This window comes from Sciurus vulgaris (genome assembly GCF_902686455.1).
Source record: "Sciurus vulgaris genome assembly, chromosome: 11".
Taxonomy (NCBI): Eukaryota; Metazoa; Chordata; class Mammalia; order Rodentia; family Sciuridae; genus Sciurus; species Sciurus vulgaris.
Window position 1 is genome coordinate 6,666,035 of NC_136472.1, and position 19,310 is coordinate 6,685,344.

The 19,310-nt window shown below is 59.3% G+C and overlaps 2 protein-coding genes across 3 annotated transcripts; both read right to left on the reverse strand.

The window, feature by feature from the left end:
- Positions 1 to 1,164: 1,164 nt before the first annotated feature.
- Positions 1,165 to 9,728, reverse strand: CARNS1 (carnosine synthase 1). 2 transcript variants are annotated; one of them, XM_079102902.1, is made up of 10 exons: positions 9,627 to 9,728; positions 9,225 to 9,251; positions 7,565 to 7,835; positions 6,756 to 6,845; positions 6,023 to 6,510; positions 5,631 to 5,805; positions 5,467 to 5,552; positions 4,521 to 4,752; positions 4,156 to 4,436; positions 1,165 to 2,697 (listed from the first exon to the last, which is right to left on the reverse strand). In XM_079102902.1, the coding sequence occupies exons 2-10, from the start codon at positions 9,225 to 9,227 to the stop codon at positions 1,471 to 1,473; spliced, it is 2,853 nt and encodes a 950-aa protein (XP_078959028.1). In that variant the 5' UTR covers positions 9,228 to 9,251; positions 9,627 to 9,728; the 3' UTR covers positions 1,165 to 1,470. The 2 variants fall into 2 exon arrangements, with proteins under 2 accessions (XP_078959028.1, XP_078959027.1); XM_079102901.1 differs by having other exon boundaries at positions 5,467 to 5,805.
- Positions 9,729 to 9,823: 95 nt separating this feature from the next.
- TBC1D10C (TBC1 domain family member 10C) lies at positions 9,824 to 18,635 on the reverse strand. The gene is made up of 10 exons (XM_079102909.1): positions 18,550 to 18,635; positions 18,213 to 18,400; positions 17,447 to 17,546; positions 17,137 to 17,244; positions 16,943 to 17,049; positions 16,634 to 16,748; positions 15,969 to 16,034; positions 15,650 to 15,839; positions 13,999 to 14,153; positions 9,824 to 13,701 (listed from the first exon to the last, which is right to left on the reverse strand). The coding sequence occupies exons 1-10, from the start codon at positions 18,577 to 18,579 to the stop codon at positions 13,354 to 13,356; spliced, it is 1,407 nt and encodes a 468-aa protein (XP_078959035.1). The 5' UTR covers positions 18,580 to 18,635; the 3' UTR covers positions 9,824 to 13,353.
- Positions 18,636 to 19,310: the final 675 nt, after the last annotated feature.

Sequence of the window (19,310 nt, forward strand, 5' to 3'; positions counted from 1 at the left end):
TCAATATGGACTAATTAAGAACATTTAGCAATTCGGCTGCCTGATATAAAAAGGGAACGTAAGAGAACTTGGTTGAAGGGAATGAATTAACACTTTAAACATGTGACTTTAGATTGGGCATGGATTCGTTTTGGATAGGGCTCTGTATAGGGTGAATTTGGGCCAGACCAGGCCTGGCATGAGATCTGACTGTTGGGAACTATAGTTTCCAGTTGCACAGGGGAGGCTGGGTAAGTACTCAGACAGAACATGGGGATCTCCAGGCTGACAGAGGTTCATTTGGTTGGATATGGCCTCCAGTTGTAATCCCACCAAAGGAAATCCTTAGGTTTGGGCCCTGATGGGGGTGTAGGGCAGGCCCCTGCCAAAGATCAGCCCAGAGGCCTGGGCAGTTTGATGATTTTCCCTTAGCTGAAGATGCTACAGAAACCTCCACCCAAGTCTCCCTCCCCTTGCCCTCCTAGCCAAACCTGGGGGAGTTGTCCAGTTGAGAGAACCTATTCCAGACGCCAGACATAAACTTTTATTGGGGGAAGAATGCTTGGGGAACTGTCCACAGTTCCTGTGCAAGACATAGGCAGGAGTCTTTGAAGCAGTTTCCTTGAATGAGGAAGGGAGTAGAGTGTAGACACGTTCTGCTAGTGCTAGTTAAGCATACCAGAGGCCAACCATGCTTGGTGGAGAAGGTGCATGGTACATGGGAAGAGGGTGTGCAGGCGTCTCAGAGCTGCTCATGAATGAGGGCAGAGAGGTGAGGGGGTGAGAAGCTGAGTGGGCATGTAAGACTTCGTAAACACAGAAACCTGGTCATCGCACTGTATTCATATCCACTGTGTTGTGACCTTGGCAACAGTCATTTTCCCTCTCTGGGCCAATTTCCTCAACTGTAGAATGGGAATAGCGTCTACCTAGAAGTGTGAGAGGAGGTAGCAGGCTACCTGCTTTTATTACTCAGGTCAGTTGAGACAGGGGCACTGCCACAAGTTTTCGGCAGGCTCCATAACTGTCATGGAATTTGGAAAAGAGAAAGACAGAGGCTTTAATCTCAAGTTGCCCTGGGCTTTGCCAGGCTCTCTCCTCCTAGATAGAGACACATCTGGAGGGGTGGAGAGGAAGGCCTGGGTCAGGGCTCACTCCACTCTAGAACAGGCGGTAGCAGTGTGTGTGTGTACACATGCTATTATCTCTCCAGAACTAGTGTCTTGGGGGAGATGTGGGCTGAACTGAGGCCTTCATAAGGGCAGGAAGGCCCACCAGCTCTCCCACCCTGCAGATGCTTATTTGATGGTCTTTCAGCCTAGAAGACTTTGGTGTCAAATGGCTCTGCCATTCTGGGACAGCCCTGAGGCATGGGGAGTGGGCCAAACTGGGCATTGGGCGGGGCAATAGGGAGAGGCAGGGCAATCACCAGGGAGTGGAGGGATCACCGCCCCTGCCCCCAGCACTTCCTCTGGTCCCCTAGCTCCAGTGCTATTTGAAGTGAGACAGGAAGTGGGCAACTGGGTAGTTGGGCCCATCAATGCCCAGTCCCTGGCAGAGACCCAGCAGGCGGAGGCGGGCCTCGGTGGGACTGGGCCCAGCACAGGCCACACTGCAGTAGGGCTCCTCGTACTCACCAGGCACCAGGGCCTCCTCCAGCAGATTGAGGCGCAGCAGGCCCTGGTCATGCAGGGCCTGCAGAGTCTCTCGGCTGGCAGTGGAACTCAGTGCCTGCAGGTGCTGGGACACCAGGCACATGACACCCACTATGTGGCCACGGGCACGTGGGTGAGCAGGAAGGGCAGGCTGCAGGCCACAGGCCACCATAGCAGCAGCCAGCAGCAGATCCACACCATAGAGCTCCAGGATCCAGTCACGCAGGTAGAAACCACCCATGCGGGGGTTGATCTCGATGAGCCGAGGCCCTGCCCCAGTCAGCTTGAGCTCCACATTAAAGACCCCATCGAGCAGCCCACAGCCCAGGCAGCAGCGGAAGGCTGCCTGCACCAACTGTGCCTCCTGCTCCGGTGCCAGCCCAGTAGGCATGCAGGCTGCAGTCTCTGTGAAGCCAGGCAGCCTTGTGGGGCCATTGTCAGAGACAAAGGCGGCCAGCAGCCGCCCACCAAACACCACCAGGTCCACGTCATGTTCAGTGCCCTCAACAAACTCCATCAGCAGCATGGCATTGCCCCAGCCCAGCCCAATGCCTGGGTGGTCAGCCTCACCCTGCAAGTCACGGGAGATTCGGGAAAAATGCTCATGGCACTGTGGGGCATCCTCTACCAGCCGCACACCCACTGCACCTGCCCCAAACTCCAGCTTCATTACGCCTGGCAGGGGAACCTGGCGGACAGCCCTCTCCACATCAGCCTCGCTACCCAGTGGGCAGCAGGCCACAGCATGGAGGGAGGGTGCAGGCCAGGGCGGGCCGTGGCTGCGCAGCAGGTGCAGCTGGGTGCGGCTCTTCTGTTTGGCCAGGCACATGGCAGCTGGGGGGCTGCAGGGCAGCCCCAACTCCTGGCAGAGCAGGGCCGTGAGCACCAGACAGTCATCCCAGTAGGAGAAGCAGCCATCCAACTTCAGGCCACGTGCCCGTACCAGCTCTGCCAGCAGCCGCGCATTCTCCTCATCCCTGCGGTGCTCTGTCACATCAAAGTGAATGAAGGTCTGCACCAGCTGGGACGCAAAGTGGTTGGGGTCTGATTCCACCAGGTGCAGCTGCAGAAACCACAGGAGGGCAGCACACCCAGGTCAGCAGGTGCTGAGGAGACAGGCTGGGGCCTAGGATGTCCTGTGGCCCCTGCCTGAAGCAGAGATGGGCTCATAAACACTAGGTGCTCGACATTTGTTGATGACTCATTGAATAAGTGGTTGGGACACCTACTATGGCCTGGGAGGGAGGGAAAGAATCCTAAAGGAGGCAGTGCTAAGCTGGGCGCTGGAGAATAAGGTTAGCCAGAAGGAAGAGGAGGCAACAGAGCTCCACAGGGGGAAGGGGAGAATCTGGGGGAGGGTCAGAGCGCAGGGGCCCCAGAGTTCAGCAAAGCATTCCCAGAGCCAGCCTCAATCCGGGCTTGGAGAGAAGCCACCAGGGATGGAGCGGGGCGGGGTGACGGGCGGTTTGCTCATCATTCACTCCACAGGTTAGGACCCTGGAAGGTGCCCAGGGAAGAGTCCTGTGGGGCCCCATGTCCCTAAAGCTTATAGCTTTGGGCAAACACAGACACAAAGCAGCTGACAGCCAGGACAGAGACAGCCGCTGATGAGGGCCTGTCTGCACTGGGACACTTGGCATCAGGAGTAGGGTGGCATTCCAGCTGGGTGAAGTGCTGTTGTTCAAGGTGGGAAGCAAAGAGGCAGGAAGGCTGAAGGGTGGTTCCCCAGGGGGTGCTGCACTGTAGGTGAGGGGAGGGGAGGCCGCTGTGGTAGACTAGGGCTTGAGAAGGCCTCAGCTCTCTTATCTGTTCAATGGGATAAGAACGCATATCCACCTAGCTCGCTCCAGATTTGATAATACGAGGCCACTGCTGTAAAAGAAATATTTGCGGGGGTGGGGGGCGGTACTGGGGATTGAACTCAGGGGCACTCGACCACTGAGCCACATCCCCAGCCCTATTTTGTATTTTTAGACAGGATCTCACTGAGTTGCTTAGCACCTCTTTTATGCTGAGGTTGGTTTTGAACTTGCGATCCTCCTGCCTCAGCCTCGCGAGCCGCTGGGATTACAGGCGTGCGCCACTACACCCGGCCGCTACTGTAAACTTGTTCTGAGATGTGCAGGCTGCCCGCCAGCACCCTCCGCGGGCCCTGGGTGTCCAGTGTCTGGGATTCAACTTCAAAGGGCATGCCCTTTCTCCTGGACGGAGCCGGACTCCCCAGCCCGACATTCAAAACCTGGGCTCTGGCACTAACCCTGAATGCCGTCCCTGTCCCCTTCCCACTTCAGCCCATCCACTCCGGCCTCCTTCCTGTGGGGGGCTTGGTGTTCTCCCCGAGGGACTTCGCCCCCTGGCGGGGAGAAAGCGGCTTAGTGCCCTAAACGCTAGCGAGGATGTCCCGCGCAGGCCCCGCCCTCCTGTCCCCGCCCCGTTAGCCAGCCCCGCCCCCTCGCTCAGGGCCCCGCCCCACCACTCGGGCCGCGCCTGGCGGCTGGAGCCCGCCCGGGACCCCACCCACCTTGAGCCCGTAGTGGCGCGCCGCCTCCCACACGAACTTCTTGCTGACGCCGCCGGCGCCGACCACCAGCAACTGCTTGCCCTCCATGAGGCAGCGCGCCGAGCGCCGGAGCATGGTCTCCACGAGCGGCGCCGCCGCCGCTTCCTCGGCCGCGGGCCCCAGGCGGGGCGCGGCCCACAGCCCCTCCAGCGCGCCGCACGCCTCCAGGCACAGGCCGCCGTTCAGCTCCAGAGCCACTGGGGTCAGCTCGCGGTCGACCACTGTCAGTGCGAAGTCCACGCCTGGGCCAGGCGCGGGGCGCGGATTCAGCGCGGACGGCCTGCGGGCTCGCCCCGCGGTGCCCGGCCCCGGCAGCCCGCACTCACCGAGGAAGTCCGTGCGGGCCCGGCGCCCGCCGCGCTGCTCGGCGCTCAGGCCGGCCTCCAGGGCCAGCACGGCAGCCAGCGCGGCTTCAGCTGCCGCCTTGACGCGCTGCCGCACGACCGCCACCTGCGCCGCCTCGCCCAGGCCGCACTGGGCCAGCGCCACCTCCAGCGTACTCGGCAGGGAGTTATGGTGCCGCAGAGGCCGGTCTCCACGACCCACACCGCACACCACCTAGGCAGGGGTCCGCTCAACGGGGTCCCGAAGGAGGCCTCCCGTGACTGCCCCTCTGCCTTGCCCCACGCACACCTCTTGGGCGAATATCCAGACCAGACTCCTCTCTGGACTTTGAAGAAGCTCCATCCTCTGGTGTGACTCACACAACACAAGCCACCCACCCTTGCCATTGCCATCTGGTTACCAGACCTCTCCAGGTTCCAAGCACGGTTGCTTCTACTCTTCAGCCTGGGTGGTGTGACCCAGCCCTAGCATGTCCCTGGGAAGCCTCTTCCCTGGACCCCTGCTGGCAGTACTGAAAGTCTCCCTTTCAGTTTGGCCCAGAGCCAGGTTTCTAGCAGGTCCCCAAGACTTCCCGAGATCTCCGGCCTGGAGGCTCTAGGGCTCCAGTCACTGGAGGGTTATCAGAAGCCCTACCTAGGTCAGCTCTCCTGTGGGCAAGATTCTCTGGGAAAGGAATCCCCCTCCTGAGCCCTAGTAGTCAGCAGGGGCTGAGCACTGGGGCAGAGGCTCCCGGTGTAGGAGGGGTTCAGGAGGGTTGGAAGGGGAAGGCAAAAGTGTCAGACCCAGAAGTTTCCCCAGAGGTAACCAGGATTCCCTGAGATTTTGTCCTCTCTGCCCAGAAGACTGCTCAGGAGCCCTTATCAGATCAGTGGGGCTGGGCTGAAGTGTGGTGGGCAGGGTCGCATCTTGGACCTGGGTTGTTCTCACCTTGCTCAGCAGGGGCCTGTCACCCTGAGTCCGACACACTACAGTACAAATACGCACAGTCAGCTCAGGGCTGGGCGAGGGACCGCCTGGGGGAAGATGGAGAGGTCTAAGCCCAGCACAAAGCCACCAGGCTCCCAGCCCTGGCTGGCACAGGTGACTCTCACCTGGGAAGGGCAGCTGGGCACATGGGCACATGGCCTCAACCAGGACACTTTCCTCTTCTTCCAACTTCTCCAGCAATGCCAGCACCGTGTCCACCACTGTGTCCTGCTCCACCCGTGGGTGCAGACGCAGAACCTGCCGTCCCCGCCAGCGCCAGCCACTGAGTTTCACGGCCACCTGCAGCAGGGAGGAGAAAAGGGCTCCCTCACCACCACCCAGGTACCTGCATGGTGCCGCTGGTGCCAATGACTGAGCTGAGCTAAGAAGGCAGGGTGTTGCCCCAGAGGGATGGGGCAGTGGTAGGGCTAAAACCTGGGCACAGCTTCACAGCTGGACTCATGGGTCTCTGCTGCTGGCACCTGCACAGACCTCAGAATGGGCAGGAGCCTGTTACCTGCAGGGCATCACCCAGGGCCTTGGAGTGCAGAAAGGCTCCTACTTCCTCTTTCACCAGTGTTTCCTGACCCTCTTTGCCACTCAGCTCCACCAGCCGTAGTCCCTGGCTTGCATCCCCTCCCTGCAGCAGCCCTGGTGGCTTGTAGATGAAAGCCAGGGTAGCTGGCACAGCCACACCACCCTGCTGGGACAGCAACTGCCTCATCAGCAGCCGGTCCTCCAGCAGCCGGGCCAGCTCCACTGAGGCGCCTGTGGGGCAAGTCAGGTTGCGGGCCAGCTCTGCTGCCTCTCGGCCATGGCCAGACCCCAGCCCAAGGCCTGCAAGGAAGTAGGTGGCATGCCGAGGGGGCACAAACTCATCGAGGAATGTCAGGCCTCCTGGGTGGAAGCTCACAGCCTTGGAGACCAGCAAGGACGCCTCATCTGGGTGCCCTGGTGCTGCTACCTTCGCCAGCCAAGCAGGGGACAGGCAAAGGAGCATGTTTCCTGTAGGCAGAGGGAGGCAGGTGGCTGGCCAGGGTGGCTCAATGCCTCAGTGACCTCCACCTCCAGCCAGGGCCCATGTTGTGAGGGGCAGTTTCTCCTAGAACCCACCCCTAATCCGAGTATGGCAGCTGGTCCCGTGGAATGCATGCAATTGCCAGGGTTGGCGGGTATTTTGGGATGTGGCTGGGCCAGGGCGGGGCTGCCCTTTCTGTTGGAGGGGGTGGGGAACTTGGGCACACACTCACCGGGACTCTGCACCCCACCCTCCAGCAGCACAGGTAGAAAGGTGCTGGGGGATCCCAGAATGCACAAGGTCACCTCTGCCCCAGGGCGGCCTTGGGGAAGAAAACATTGCCAAGCTTACTGAGGGCTCCCTTGCTGCCTTTCTCTGTACTTTCTCCACCCCATCCTCACCCTCCGGCCTCCAGGTCCTTCAAGAAGAGTACAGGGGACAGAAGGGAGCCGGGTAGGAAGGGCGAGCTGCTGCCTATCCTGTCCTATGAGGCTGGCTCCCCGTCTCTGCAGCTGGTCCAGAAGGCAGTATAGACTAGGTGAGTCGATCCTGAGCTTTGATTTTCTGCGTGGCCTTGGAAGGAAGAGCTACTATTTCTCTGGGTCTCAGTTTCCCAGTCTATACAATGGGACCAGCTCTGTGATTTTCCTGTATTCTACCACGGAACTTCATTCACACAGTGAACTCTGTCCACACAGAATCCTTTGAGGCCTCCTGATTTATAAGACAGATAAAGCAGGGGAAGAGTCGTGGGGTCCCAAGTGCTCAGCTTCTCCACAGTATCTCCCTGGATACTGTGCTTTGCAAACATGGCTTGCAAATCCCAGGCCAGGATCTCCAGGGACAGGGGGAACAGTGGATAGCCCTGGCTTCTGACCTCACTGGGACCAGATGCCCTCGGAAACAGTGCCTGCCTGCAGACCCCCTGGCTTTACCTCCCTACCTTCAGAGAGAACCAGAGCCTGGGAGAAGTTGGAAGGAGCTAGGCTGAGGGCCCCTCCTCAGCCCAGGAGTGCCCCCCTCTGTGGAGCCCTCGAGCACCTGTGCGGGGCACCTGGCTGCGGTCCTGAGTCTCCGGAAGGCCAGCTTGCTGCAGACAGCTCTGCAGGAGGCTGTAGTAGTAGAAGGTCCAGGCCTGGCCTTCGGCCCCCTCGGGAGAGCCTTTGCAGTCCAAGCCCACGTCCTGGTGCCAGGAGCCAGGGAAGCAGCCTGTGGGAGGTAGGCCGGAGCCCCCTCCCCATGGGCCCTCCTCTCCATCGAGGTCCTTGGAACCCAGGGTACAATCCCACTCGGGATGTTGTTCCAGGGAGAGCTGAGGGGATAGAAGTGGTAGGTCTTGGGCAGGGTGGGTACAGGAGCGCTGTCACCAGATGGTGTAAGCAACTCCCTCTCCCAACCTGGGTCCTGTTCAAGGGGCCCGGAGAAAAAAGTTGGGTTGAGGGTGAAGCCTTGCCAAGGGGACCATGTGGGAGGAGTGCTTTAGAAACCGTTAGTTGTGGTGTCCTGGGGTGGGAGAGCAGGAAGCCATGTCCTGCTGGCTGGGCACCAGGGTCTGTGCAGCGTGGCGCACCAGGGCAGAGATTCTGTTTTGTCCATTGAAGCAAGTCCAGCACCCAAAGAGTGCCTGGCACGGTCACTGTTCCGGGCATGTTTGCTGGCTAAAGAATTGATGACAGGGCTGGGGCTGGGACTCAGTGGCAGAGCTCTTGCCTAGCACGTGTAAGGCAATGGGTTCGATCCTCAGCACCACATAAAGGTAAACATACAAAATAAAGGCGCACTGTCCATCTACAACTACAAAAAAAAAAAAAAAAAAAAAAAAAAAATTCATGACAAATGAGCCCAGCAATCACTCTGGAACCGTTGTTTCTCTCCGGGCTGCAGTGACTCATCTGCCAGCATGGAGTTTGCTGCCACCTAACTTAGTAGCTGTCATCCCCAAACAGGACTACTTGAAGACGTGGTGCTCTGGGCCTGAGTGAGGCCAGGGAAGGGCAGGGCTGGTTTCTTCTCAGGTGTCTGGAGCCCTGGCACTGCTTTCACTGGAAGAAATCCAACCCCTGCCCCTCTCTAAGGCTGGCTCAGTGTGACACAGGCGGGGATACTTATTCCTTGCATTGTTCCTGGCCTGGATAGGCCTGGCAAGTGGGCCTGTACTCCAGCGGGTGGCTAGGCCACCTTGGGCAAGGAGTAAGTTCTTCCTGGGCCTGTGGGTGCCTGGTGCTTGCCTTGGTCCATCCCCGAGGTGCTAATGAGGCATGGGTGGGGAGGATCATTTCATGATTGAAAGACAGTATCTGTGCCTGGAATAGCAGAAGCTGGACCTCAGAGATGGGCTTGAATCCCAGTAGGCCAGGGCCAAACTCTGGGCCTCTGTGCCCTGTCCCAGAAAGGAGCACCCCAATGGCCCAGACTGTGGGCTCACTGCCGTGTCCCCAAGTAAACAGTGGTGCTAGGAGAACACACAGTGCTCAGCAGGTGCAGTGGAATTAATAAATGTCAAGGGGCAGAGGGCTGTGGGGGCAGATGAGGGCCTGGCTGTCCAGGCTGGAGGCCAAGGGGGCAGAGCTGGTTACAGGACTGAGCTATCCACGAGGGCTACCCTCAGCATTAGGCCTTGGATGCCAGTTGCTGCCCTGGGGACCCTCCCCATTGGATTCAAGGACTTGGGTTTTCACAGGGAGGGACCAAGGAGACTCACCATCTCACAGGTGGAGAGGCTGGGAGACTGAGGGCAGAACCAGAGGGACCGAGAGATAAAGCAAAGGGTCAGAGTAGCCAGGTCTCCCCACCGCCCCCACCACCACCTAAAGGTTGGGAGCTGAATATCCTGGATCCTGTCCCTGACATGAGGTGACCAAGGCTGCCCACCGCCCCGAGGAAAGGAGGGATTTCTGCCGCAGCGAGTCCCGGGGTCCTACACCCAGAGCTCACTCATCCCCCGGGTGCTGGGCTGCTCTGGGAGTTCGGGCTCAGCCCCTCCAGTGGGGGACACCTGCAGTCCCCGTGAGTTGTGCGGGTCAGCGTCGAGGGTCCCCGTCCCGCTGCCCCTGCCCGCAGCCCCCCCTCCCTGGCTCCCCGGGGCGGGTCGGAGCCGGGGTACCTGCGGGCGGCGGCCGCTGGGTGCAGCGGACTGGCGGGCGCGGTGGCGGCGACGGCGAAACCGCGGGGCTGGAGCTGCGCCGCCTTATATAGCGCTCCCGAGCATGCCCAGAGCAGTGTGGAGGTGGCCCGGGACCCACCGCCAGGGCCCCGCCCCGTCCCCTGCCTGGCGTCCCTGGCCTGGGGCTTGCAAGGGGGCCGCTGGCACTGGCCCGCGGTGGCGCGGAGTCGGCCAGGGGGACAGTCCGTGGGACAGCGGGGGATCTTCAGAGACAAACCGAGTCCTGACAGAGGCCAGGGTCAAATGGACGGGGACTGTTGGAGGGTCACAGACATAGGGACCCGCACGGAGAAGAGGTGGAAAGGGAGGCGGGGCGGTGGGGAGCCGCGCGCACCGAGGCTGGTGTTGGAGCCGCGGGGCGCGGCGGGGCGGGCGGGCCGTGGTCCCCAGCCTTGCCCTTAGGGGAGGTGCGGCTGCGCCCCGGCGGGGACCTCTGCCTTGCTGTCGATTCTTTGACAGGTCTTTTGGGCCAGGGTCTCTGCACACTGCGGGGTCGCCACCTGCCTCACCTCCTCTCCTGGCTCCTGCCAGGCGGGGAACCACTCAGAGGATGTCCCACGAAGGCAGTCCAGTGCAGGGGTATATACCCGTTGCCCTGCCAGGGACCGGAGAGCACAGTGGTGGCCAAGAGGGAAGGGGACAGGGGCCCAAGGTTCCCCTGACCCGGAAGGGGGCGTCCGTGAGATGCGCTCTGCGGTCCACACCCACTTAAGCTGCACACACGAGGGCAGCACAATCTTCCCAGGTGCACACCCAGACTCTCAGGCTGTCTCAGGGTATGTCACACCAATGGGTCCCAATCTTGTCTGTGGCTGTGGGAGCCGGGCACCTCCCTTTCTGTGTCCTGAAGTTCACTTTCCTCCTGCCTAAAATGGGGCCAGTTCCCATCCCACAGGGTGGTGGTGAGGGTGGGACAGTCCCTGCCCCACGCAGGCAGAAGTGTCACCTCCACCTCACAGGGCACCCAGACCCTCCCCTGCTCGTCCCCACCCCCTTCCCTGTTGTCCCTGTCCCCAGTATTCTAAGTTAGAGGAAAGTGGTGAGGAGCCAGCAGCACCTGTGGGGCAGAGGCGCAGCCTCTGAGCACCTGTCCTGGCCACCACTCTGGGGACTGAGCGGGCAGTGGTTTATTCAGGGTCCCCCAGCCTGGCTCACATTCTCCACTGAACGTTCTCCTGCTGCAGTGGGCACAAGCTCCAGGTCCAGATGTGGCCCTCCCTGTTGCCGCCCAGGCTCCTGGAAGGAGGTGCTGTGGCCCCAAGAGATCCATGGTGTGAGCTCCCCAGCGATCCCACTGTGGGGCAGGAGTGGGACATGAATGTCATCCAAAGAGCATGGGCTTTGACATTTAATGGACTCTGCAGCCTCTGTGGCTCCATTTCCCCATCTTCAAGTGGGGATCACTCTGCATACTCAGCCCAGGTTTGACGGATGAGGGGGCCTCAGCAGATACTTCTGGCATAAGGTCAGGAAGGTCCGCACTGTGCGGAGGGCTGTGTGTGCACTATCTCACCAACTACTTATATTATGGAGAGCAGCTGAATTCTCTGCCTTAATGCCTGGGAAAGTGAGGCTCAGAGAGGTATGTGATTTGCCTAGATCACGCAGCTGATGAGGGGCAGAACTGGCATCTTCCCTCCACCAGAACGTGTGCCTACAGGTGGTACTGTCCCATTCCCGGGCCACCCTAATGCTTAACTTGTAAGTGAGAAATATTCTGAGATATCCTAAATTTCATTTAAAAATTGGGAGGAGATTGGAAAGGAGGATAAATAAGCTAATTAGCTAACAGCTTCAATCAAACAACAAAAAATCATGGCGCTCAGCATCTCTGAGTCTCCCTCTCTCTAGTGTGGTCTTCTGTGTCAGGCTGGGTATGGTGGTGCATACCTGTAATCCCAGCAGCTCAGGAGGCTGTGGCAGCAGGACCTCAAGTTCAAAGCCAGCCTCAGCAACTAGTCCCTAAACAACTCAGTCAGACCCTGTCTCTAAATAAAATACAAAAATGGGCTGGGGATGAGGCTCAGTGGCTAAGTGCTCCTCCTGGGTTCAATCCCCAGTGCCAAAAAAAAAAAAAAAAAGAACGTCAGGTAAGCACACTGTTATTAAGGTACAGGTCTCCAGCGAGTGGAGAAGAGGAGCAGGAGGACCCTGGAAGCTCCTTTAGGTCTCAATGCACAGGAGCTCCACTGCTGCCATGCAGGCAGGGTTGCTGGGGCCCTGGCTGGCACAGGATGTGGGGTGAAGAAGCAGAACAGAGCATCCTCAGGAGGGCAGGCCACGGTGGGGACCCAGCACGGGCTGGTTTGTGGGCTGCCAAGGGCAGGGGCTGGAGTAAACCTTGGGTCACCATAGGCAATGAGCCTTCGGTCAAGTTCATTGGCTCCTGAGCCTCAGTTTCCCCAGAGAAACTACACTATGGCTCTGGCCCTCCAGGACTCCCTCCTCCAGGCAGCAGGCTCCATGGGAATGGGACAGTCTGTGGCCCCTAGGAGATCCCACGGAACACACAGATTGAGTGCTTTTCTGCAGCCTGCGGTCCTATAGATAGAACATTCCAGATTCAGACTTTGACAGGGGCCATGCCAATAATCCAGCACAGTCATTGTGACAGGTTGTCCCCATGGAAGCCTGGGCCTCCAGACAGTGCCTTCCAGTGTTCCTGCTCTGTCCTTCACCTGAGGCCTGCTGGGAACTGCCTGGGCAGAAGGCAGGGAGATGGGGTGGCCACTATGGGGACACAGCCTACACGCGCACCAGCCCTGTTGTCTTGACAATGGCTCATGTCCCAAGCACCCCAGGCACCCACGGGAGCAATTAGGGAGTGTGGGAGGGGGTTTCCATGGTGGCGGTCCCAAGGGGGAGCACCAGGGCTTAGGGAGGGACAAGGGCTGGTGGGACGGTTCTCTTTTGTCCTGGGGACAGTAGGCCTTTGTTCCTGTCTGGCTCCCTTCGACTGACAGGGCCAGGAGCGTGGTGCGGCACACTTGGGGTAGAGTCCCCCACAAGGGAGACCTGAACCAGCCTAGGAGGAGGCGGAGGAGGGGTAGAAGAGGGACTATCTCCCCACTCCTGGGCCAGAGGCCACTGGGGAGCCCTCCTCAAGGTGTGCGAGCCTTACCTGCCCCAAGAGGCCAGAGCAAGGAGCTATACTAGCAGAACTCTTTTGCTAGTAAACAGCTTCCCCAGCAGCCAGCGGGCAGCCTTGGGTGCCCCCAGTCAGAGAGGAGAGGGCAGGCCCGGAAGGTGGGCAAGGGCAGGTGGGGAAGGGATGGCGAGTCCAGGGTCGGGGGCACAGGGCATCTGATCCAACTCCATCCAGGCAGCTGCCCAGTCAGACTTTATTCCAGGTCCTCCAGGAGCCTCAGGGGTCCCTCAGTCCAGCCAGCAGCTCACCGCCACCATCTTTCTGCTCTTTGATACTGGCGCCAAGACAGCTCCATGGGTGCTCGGCCAGCTTGGGCCCCACGAGCCCCCGTCTATGACTTTTTATCTCATGCCTGCACAGTCCATAAAGTGGAGGGGACTCTCCCCTCCCTGGCTGCATGGTCCTCACTGGGAACAAAGAGGAGTCACCAATCTCAGCAGTAAAGTGCGGTGCCCGTGTGCGGGGCTGCATCCGCCACTCAGGTGATTGGACCTCGGGGGCCCTGAGTCCATGGCACCTTCAGAAGCGGGTGTCCAGGAAGGAGGCGGAGCCCCGATGGGGCCTGGGAGCGCCCTCAATGGGGGGCCCCCTGGTCCGAGTCAGGAGCCCATGGAAAGTCTTGCCGCGGGTCTGGGGTTTGCGCCGTGGTGGCATGGGCTCCTCTGGGGGCTGCACCACAATTCGGGGTACCTCAGGCCTGGTACCCCCTCGTGCCCCTGCCAACTGCTGGGCCTCAAAGATGGCCTGGGCCCCAGGAAGGCGGGTCTGTGGCTGAGGTAGTGGCCCAGGAGCTGACTTGGGCAGCTGGGCCAGCTGGACCCTGATCTCCCGCTGCAGGTCCCGCTCGGACAGGGCCACACTGTGCACCTGTGGGGAGCAGTTGGTGCTGAGTGTACCCGGACCCAAGCACAGGCAGGAAACCCCGAGGTCCCCACAGGGCAGGCAGTACACAGCCCCAGGAAGTGGCTAAGGGCTGAGGGACTCGCAGACAGCCTAGTGGGGGAGCCACAGAGAGCCACTTGAAGCTGGGGTTTTCACGTTCTCTGCAGTTCAGAGGACAGGAACTGAGTTTGTTCTCACTATGGCTTCCTGCTCTGTGACTCGGTTTCCCCAGCTGTGCAGCAGGGGCTGGGCCATCCAGGAGGGTGGGCAGGGAGCACCCACCTGGGACATGAAGACCTCTTCCTGCAGCTGGGCGGGAGGGATGGCTCGAAGGGCACCGAGTGTCTCCAGGAGTCCTGGGCAGGCCACACGCTGCTCTGCAGTGCCCAGTGCCAGGCGCACCAGCGTCAGCCCCACTCGGAACAGCACCTTGGCACCTGCGGGTCAGGGGCTCACTCACAGGGAAGCCAGCCTGCCCCTTGGCCGCTTACGGGAACCCGGCTCCAGTGGTGCTCCCTCCACCAGCCCACAGCTCTGCCCCACCCTGACTCAGGCCCGGGGCCACAACAGAAGGAAGATTGTGATCTGGGGGCTGCAGGCCCCTGCACTGGCCAACTCAGCCTCAGAAGACCCAGACACTTCCAGAAGGAGCAGCCTGCCAGGAGCCAAGGGCAACTGACAACCTCAAGCCAAGCCTTCCCTGGGCCTCAGCTTCCTCCTGTCTACGGGAAAGGTCGGATGGCTGCCTAGATCTGTGACTCTCTGATTCTAGAAAGATTCTCAGAAGAACTTCTTTCACACATGCACAGGCTCATGTGCATGTGCACACACGCAGGCTCGCACACATGACCTTGAGCCTCTCCTGGAGCCTCACAGTCCCTTCCTGGCAGCCTCTGATCTGCTGAGAAGAGTAGCCAGGGAGCCAGTAAGGCCTAGTGACAACTGTGACTTATAAAGGAACAATTGCCACTGCTGATGTCATCCTCGCTATTAAAGAGAGTCTGAGCAGTGCCTGTCCTCAGGTGGAGGGGGCAGGGATCAGCTCGGGCGCCACAAATGACCTGGTCATCAAGGTTTGAGGCTGGAATGAAGGTGACACATGGATGGTGACTTGGACACGAGTGGCCAGAGCTCTAATCCGACCAGGCCCTTCCTGTCTGGAAGACCTGAGGCCAGCTGGGCACACAGCAGGCTCTCAATAGAGAGTACTAATTGATTGCTGCTGCTTTTTAGGTACAACCTCTGGATGTCACTCAGAGTAGAGTGCAGCTGGGTTGCTTATGGGGCTACTGAGGCACAGCCCAAAAGAACCAAGTCCTACTTGGCTCTACCCTAGAGATCCTCCCGCTCATTGACCCCAACTTCCACCCACGACCCTTCTGGTTTACTTCCAGCCAGAGGCACCTTCAAAAACAGCAAGCACTTCCTGCCACCCTCCTGACACTGTCACAGCCCTTGTTTTATTTTCTTCACGGCACTATGACATTCTATAAATATCTTGTTAATCTGGCTGCAGTCGTCTCCCACCTTCACCCCACCCCCACCAAAACAAAGGGCTGGAACATTCAGTACTTCTGGTAGCCACCCTCGCCTGGTGCCTGGAGGCGCTGACAATCACCTGTGGGCTCCAGAGGTGCCTCCTTCGTCAAGCAAGTCCCAGCCCTGCCCACCTCTGAGCTGCTCAGACGCCAAGCACTGGGATCAAGCCAGCTCCCTCAACCTCCAGCAGCGCCTGGCCTCCCGGTGGTGGTCCTCATCAGAGTGGGGGCTCTGATGTACTGTACTGGTGACATGCCACTGGAGACAGGGCTGTCTTCTCCAGAGCCACAGCGGGCCCCCGATTCAAGGTCCCCAAAGGACTGGGAGTGGCAGTTACCAGCAGAACGAACAGCGAACAGCGCTGGCTCCCCAGCCACCACAGTGGCTTGCTTACCCTCACTGAGGAAAGCATCCCAGACGCGCAGCACCGTAGGGAAGGGCAGGGAGCGGGCGAAGAGGCACAGGAACCACTCGGGCAGGTAGAGCAGGGGCCCAACGCCCACCTGCTGCAGGTGCTTGTGCACACGCGGGAGCAGCCGCCGAAGCAGGGCTGTGAACACTTCGGCATCCAGCCGCACAGCCTCCTGTGGCCACGTCCACCAACTCAGCTGGCGAGTGCTGCCCAGCACCTCCACTCCCCAAACCCAGGCTTCTGCCCCGCTCAGTCCCCAGCCCCCACCCTTCCTGCCTCCTGCCCCATCCCAGCCGCTCACCATGTGGGGCCCGTAGTAGCCAGGGAGGTAGACCTCGCAGATCTGCACCAAGCACCAGAAGGCCTCCTGGGGGCAGGGCACAGGCCTGTGAGTGCCCACTCAGCCAGGGCCATGGTGGAGGCAGGATGGGGAGAGGGATGCAGGAGCAGTCAGGAGCCTGGACTCGGGGCAGCTGTTGCCTGCTCGGTGCTGGGTGGCTCTTACCAGAAACCACCCTCTTCCCAAGACAGGCTTAGGGGTTGGATGTTAACAGGGCTCAGGGTGCTGGATTTGAGGTTCACAGAGTCAGGGCAAGGGTTGACAGGGTCATAAAGTTCAAGTCCTGGATTCTTGGTATCAGTGGGGACAGAGACATGGTCACAGGGTTCAGAATCGACAGTCAAATAATCAAGGTGAAAATGTCCAGAGCCCTAGATCACTGGGATAAGGGACGGGGTCAAGGGTTCCATGTTCTTGGAGTCAAGGTCATTAGGCTTGAAGGTCAGTGGATGAGGTTGGTGGTCATGAGGCCCTGGGTCTCTAGACAATGGCTGGGAGTAAAGGATCTGGAGACCAGAGTTGCTGAGGTTGGAGGTCATGGGTCCAGAGCTCAGGATCAGTTGAGGGGGGTCCAGGTCACTAGGGATTGAGGGTGAGGGTCTCCGAGCAGGGTCAAGCTCACTCACCTCCGGAGGCAGGTACATGAGCAGCACAGCCGCCACAGGGCCCTGGGCCTGGCAGTAGCCCTGTTCTGGTCGATACAGGGTGTAGGCCTTGAGAACCTGCAGGAGCCCCTGCTGCCTGTGCCAGAAGACCCCATCAGAGGCTAACCCCCAGACATCCCCTCCCACCCTCTGTGGCCTCTACCCAGGCTACAACCTCCCTGGGCCTTGCTGGGTCCCGAGATGCAAGAATGTAGGGCTAGAGTGGGGAAACTGGCTTGAAGCATCTAGAGGGTGGGTAGCTGGGGTCTCTGGGCATGGATGGCCTCGTACCCATGACCCTGGGGTGACACAAACATCTCATGCAGAGGGAACTGACGGTGTAGGTCTCTGCCAATGGTCTCCATCCACTGTGGGTCTCCAGGGGTCTCTGCCAACTCCTGCAGGTAGACAGGAAGGTGGGTACAAGGGCTCAGGGCAATAAGAAGCTCTGGGAAAGGTAGGTGTGACCCTAACAATTCCCTTACCTGATAGGTTCCAGGGCTGTTCTTTTGACACACCTGAGCTCCACACAGCAGAGGCCAGCACCGGGCCCGCAGGGCAGAAGGGATGCCCTTCCGGCACTGCATCTTTACCTGGGGGCCAGCAGAAGGGCTCCATTAGACTGACTTTACTTACTCCTGTGAAGAGGCCCCAGCGCAACTCTGATAGGCCAGGGGCCACCTGGGGGGCAGGGGGCAAAGGCAGGAGGTCCCAGCATGGGCAAATGTTGTTAGGCACTGGCTGAGGCAGAGGGGAAGGAAGCAAGGAGGCCTGGATGGGCCACTCTCCCCTCACCTTCTTATACCGTCGGGACATGGTCTTCTCCCAGTGTGAGGTCATCTCTACCCACTTCATTTCCCGTTGGCGGATGAGGTCTGCAGGGAGGTGACCTGGCCTGGAACCACATGGCACATGTATCCAGGTGCTGGCAGCTATTCCTCAGAGCCACATCTGCCCCCTCCAGATAACTCAAATAAACCCAGTCTCTGGCCCTGGGGCTCTCTGGGGAGTCCTAGCGGGTGACCTGTGACCCAGAAGCTGCCACTGATAGTCATAGGGACAGGAAAGGACATAGCTCCAATGTGTTTTGGGGGAGGAGCTGTTTGACTATCACCCAGGTCAGGGATGCAGACAATTCATATGAGAAGCTGACTGGACAGACCCCTGGACTAGAAGCCAGGGGTCCAAGTTTGAGTCTGCTTCTGTCTCAGATATGTTGTGTGACCTAAGACAAATTTCTGTCTCTGGACTTGTTTTCCTGTCTGCTCACTGGGGAAGAGAGAAGAAGAGGTGTGGGTTCCATGATTTGGATCTGAGATTCCTGGGCCAGAGATTAAAAGGTGATGTGTACAAATCCTTAGAGACTGAGGTAAATGAGACATACAGGAACCCTCCATTCCCACCTTGGGATTACCTCTGGAGTCTGAGAAGGGGCGATACTGGCTGAGTCTCTGCCTGGGCCAGCTACTACACCCTCCCCAGATCCTTGAAGTTGGATCTCAGCCCTCAGCCCCATCCTCAGTCCCTGCATGCTGCCATCCCCCATCCCTGCCCCACTTACCCTGGCTCTGCTGAGTTTCCCCCAATGAAGCCATAGCGGTCAGCCTGACGATAGGGGCCAGGCCCACTCAGTTCTGAGTCAGACCCCAAAGAGCTGGAATCGTCCTGCAGCTCAGAAGGCTGCACTAGGTCCTCCCCCAGGGCCTGGGCCATAGCAACCCAGACCCACAATGCCACAGGCTGCAGGACCTGGGGAGAGTCAGTGTGAGGGGGCCGCTCCTGGCCAACTTGGGGTCTGGGTTCCCAGTCAACCACTGCCCGGCCTCAGGCCTGGCTGTGGGGTTGGCAGGGTTAGGTTTCAGGATATCTCACCAAGCCCCCTATGTGCCCTCTTTTACCGGGGTGTGGGCTAGTCCCTGAGGTGACATAAAGGCCAGGCCTCCATGGAGACTGAGCCCCAGGCCCAACCTGTCCCCACCAGCTCAGCTCACCTCCCTGCTGTACTTCACCTCCTCCTCTCACTTCCTCCTCAGACAAGGCTTCAGCAATCGGTTGGGGGCCCCTCCCAAGTGTGGGGGGGTCACCCCTTCCTCTGGGAGGCTCTTCCTGACTGCCCCTGTGCCCCTGAGCCTTGGCTCCTCCCACCTCCCCCTGTGCTGATGCCTTGGGGCCTGGAGCCTGCCAGAGGTGAAGAGGCCAAGTCATTTCCAGTTTTGAGGTTGCTGGCATGTAAGACCCCCAACTCAGGATTCCACTAAGATTTATGGTTTACTTAATGTTTGCTCTTTACAAAGTAACACTTTTAATATGCACACAATGCAATATTACTAAGCTACTCAAAAGGTAATTACGGGACTCATAAAAATATTAACTTAGCAGGCACGGAGGTGATGTACATGAAAGTACACTTGGAATTCAGCGGCAGGCGTCTCTGGATCTGCTCAACTGCCTTGCGGGGGCCACAGAGACCCAGGTGAATACTCGGAGGCCTAGGTCTTGGAACAGCCACCTGCTATCTCCGAGCCATAGTTTCCTTTTCTGCACTTTGAGGTCTTATTCCGTAGCGTTTGGGAAGGCGGTTATTAACGAGCTCACACCCAGGGCAGGGATAGGAAGGGCTGTTTAAGCTTCACGAGAGAAAAACAACTTTCCGGCACTT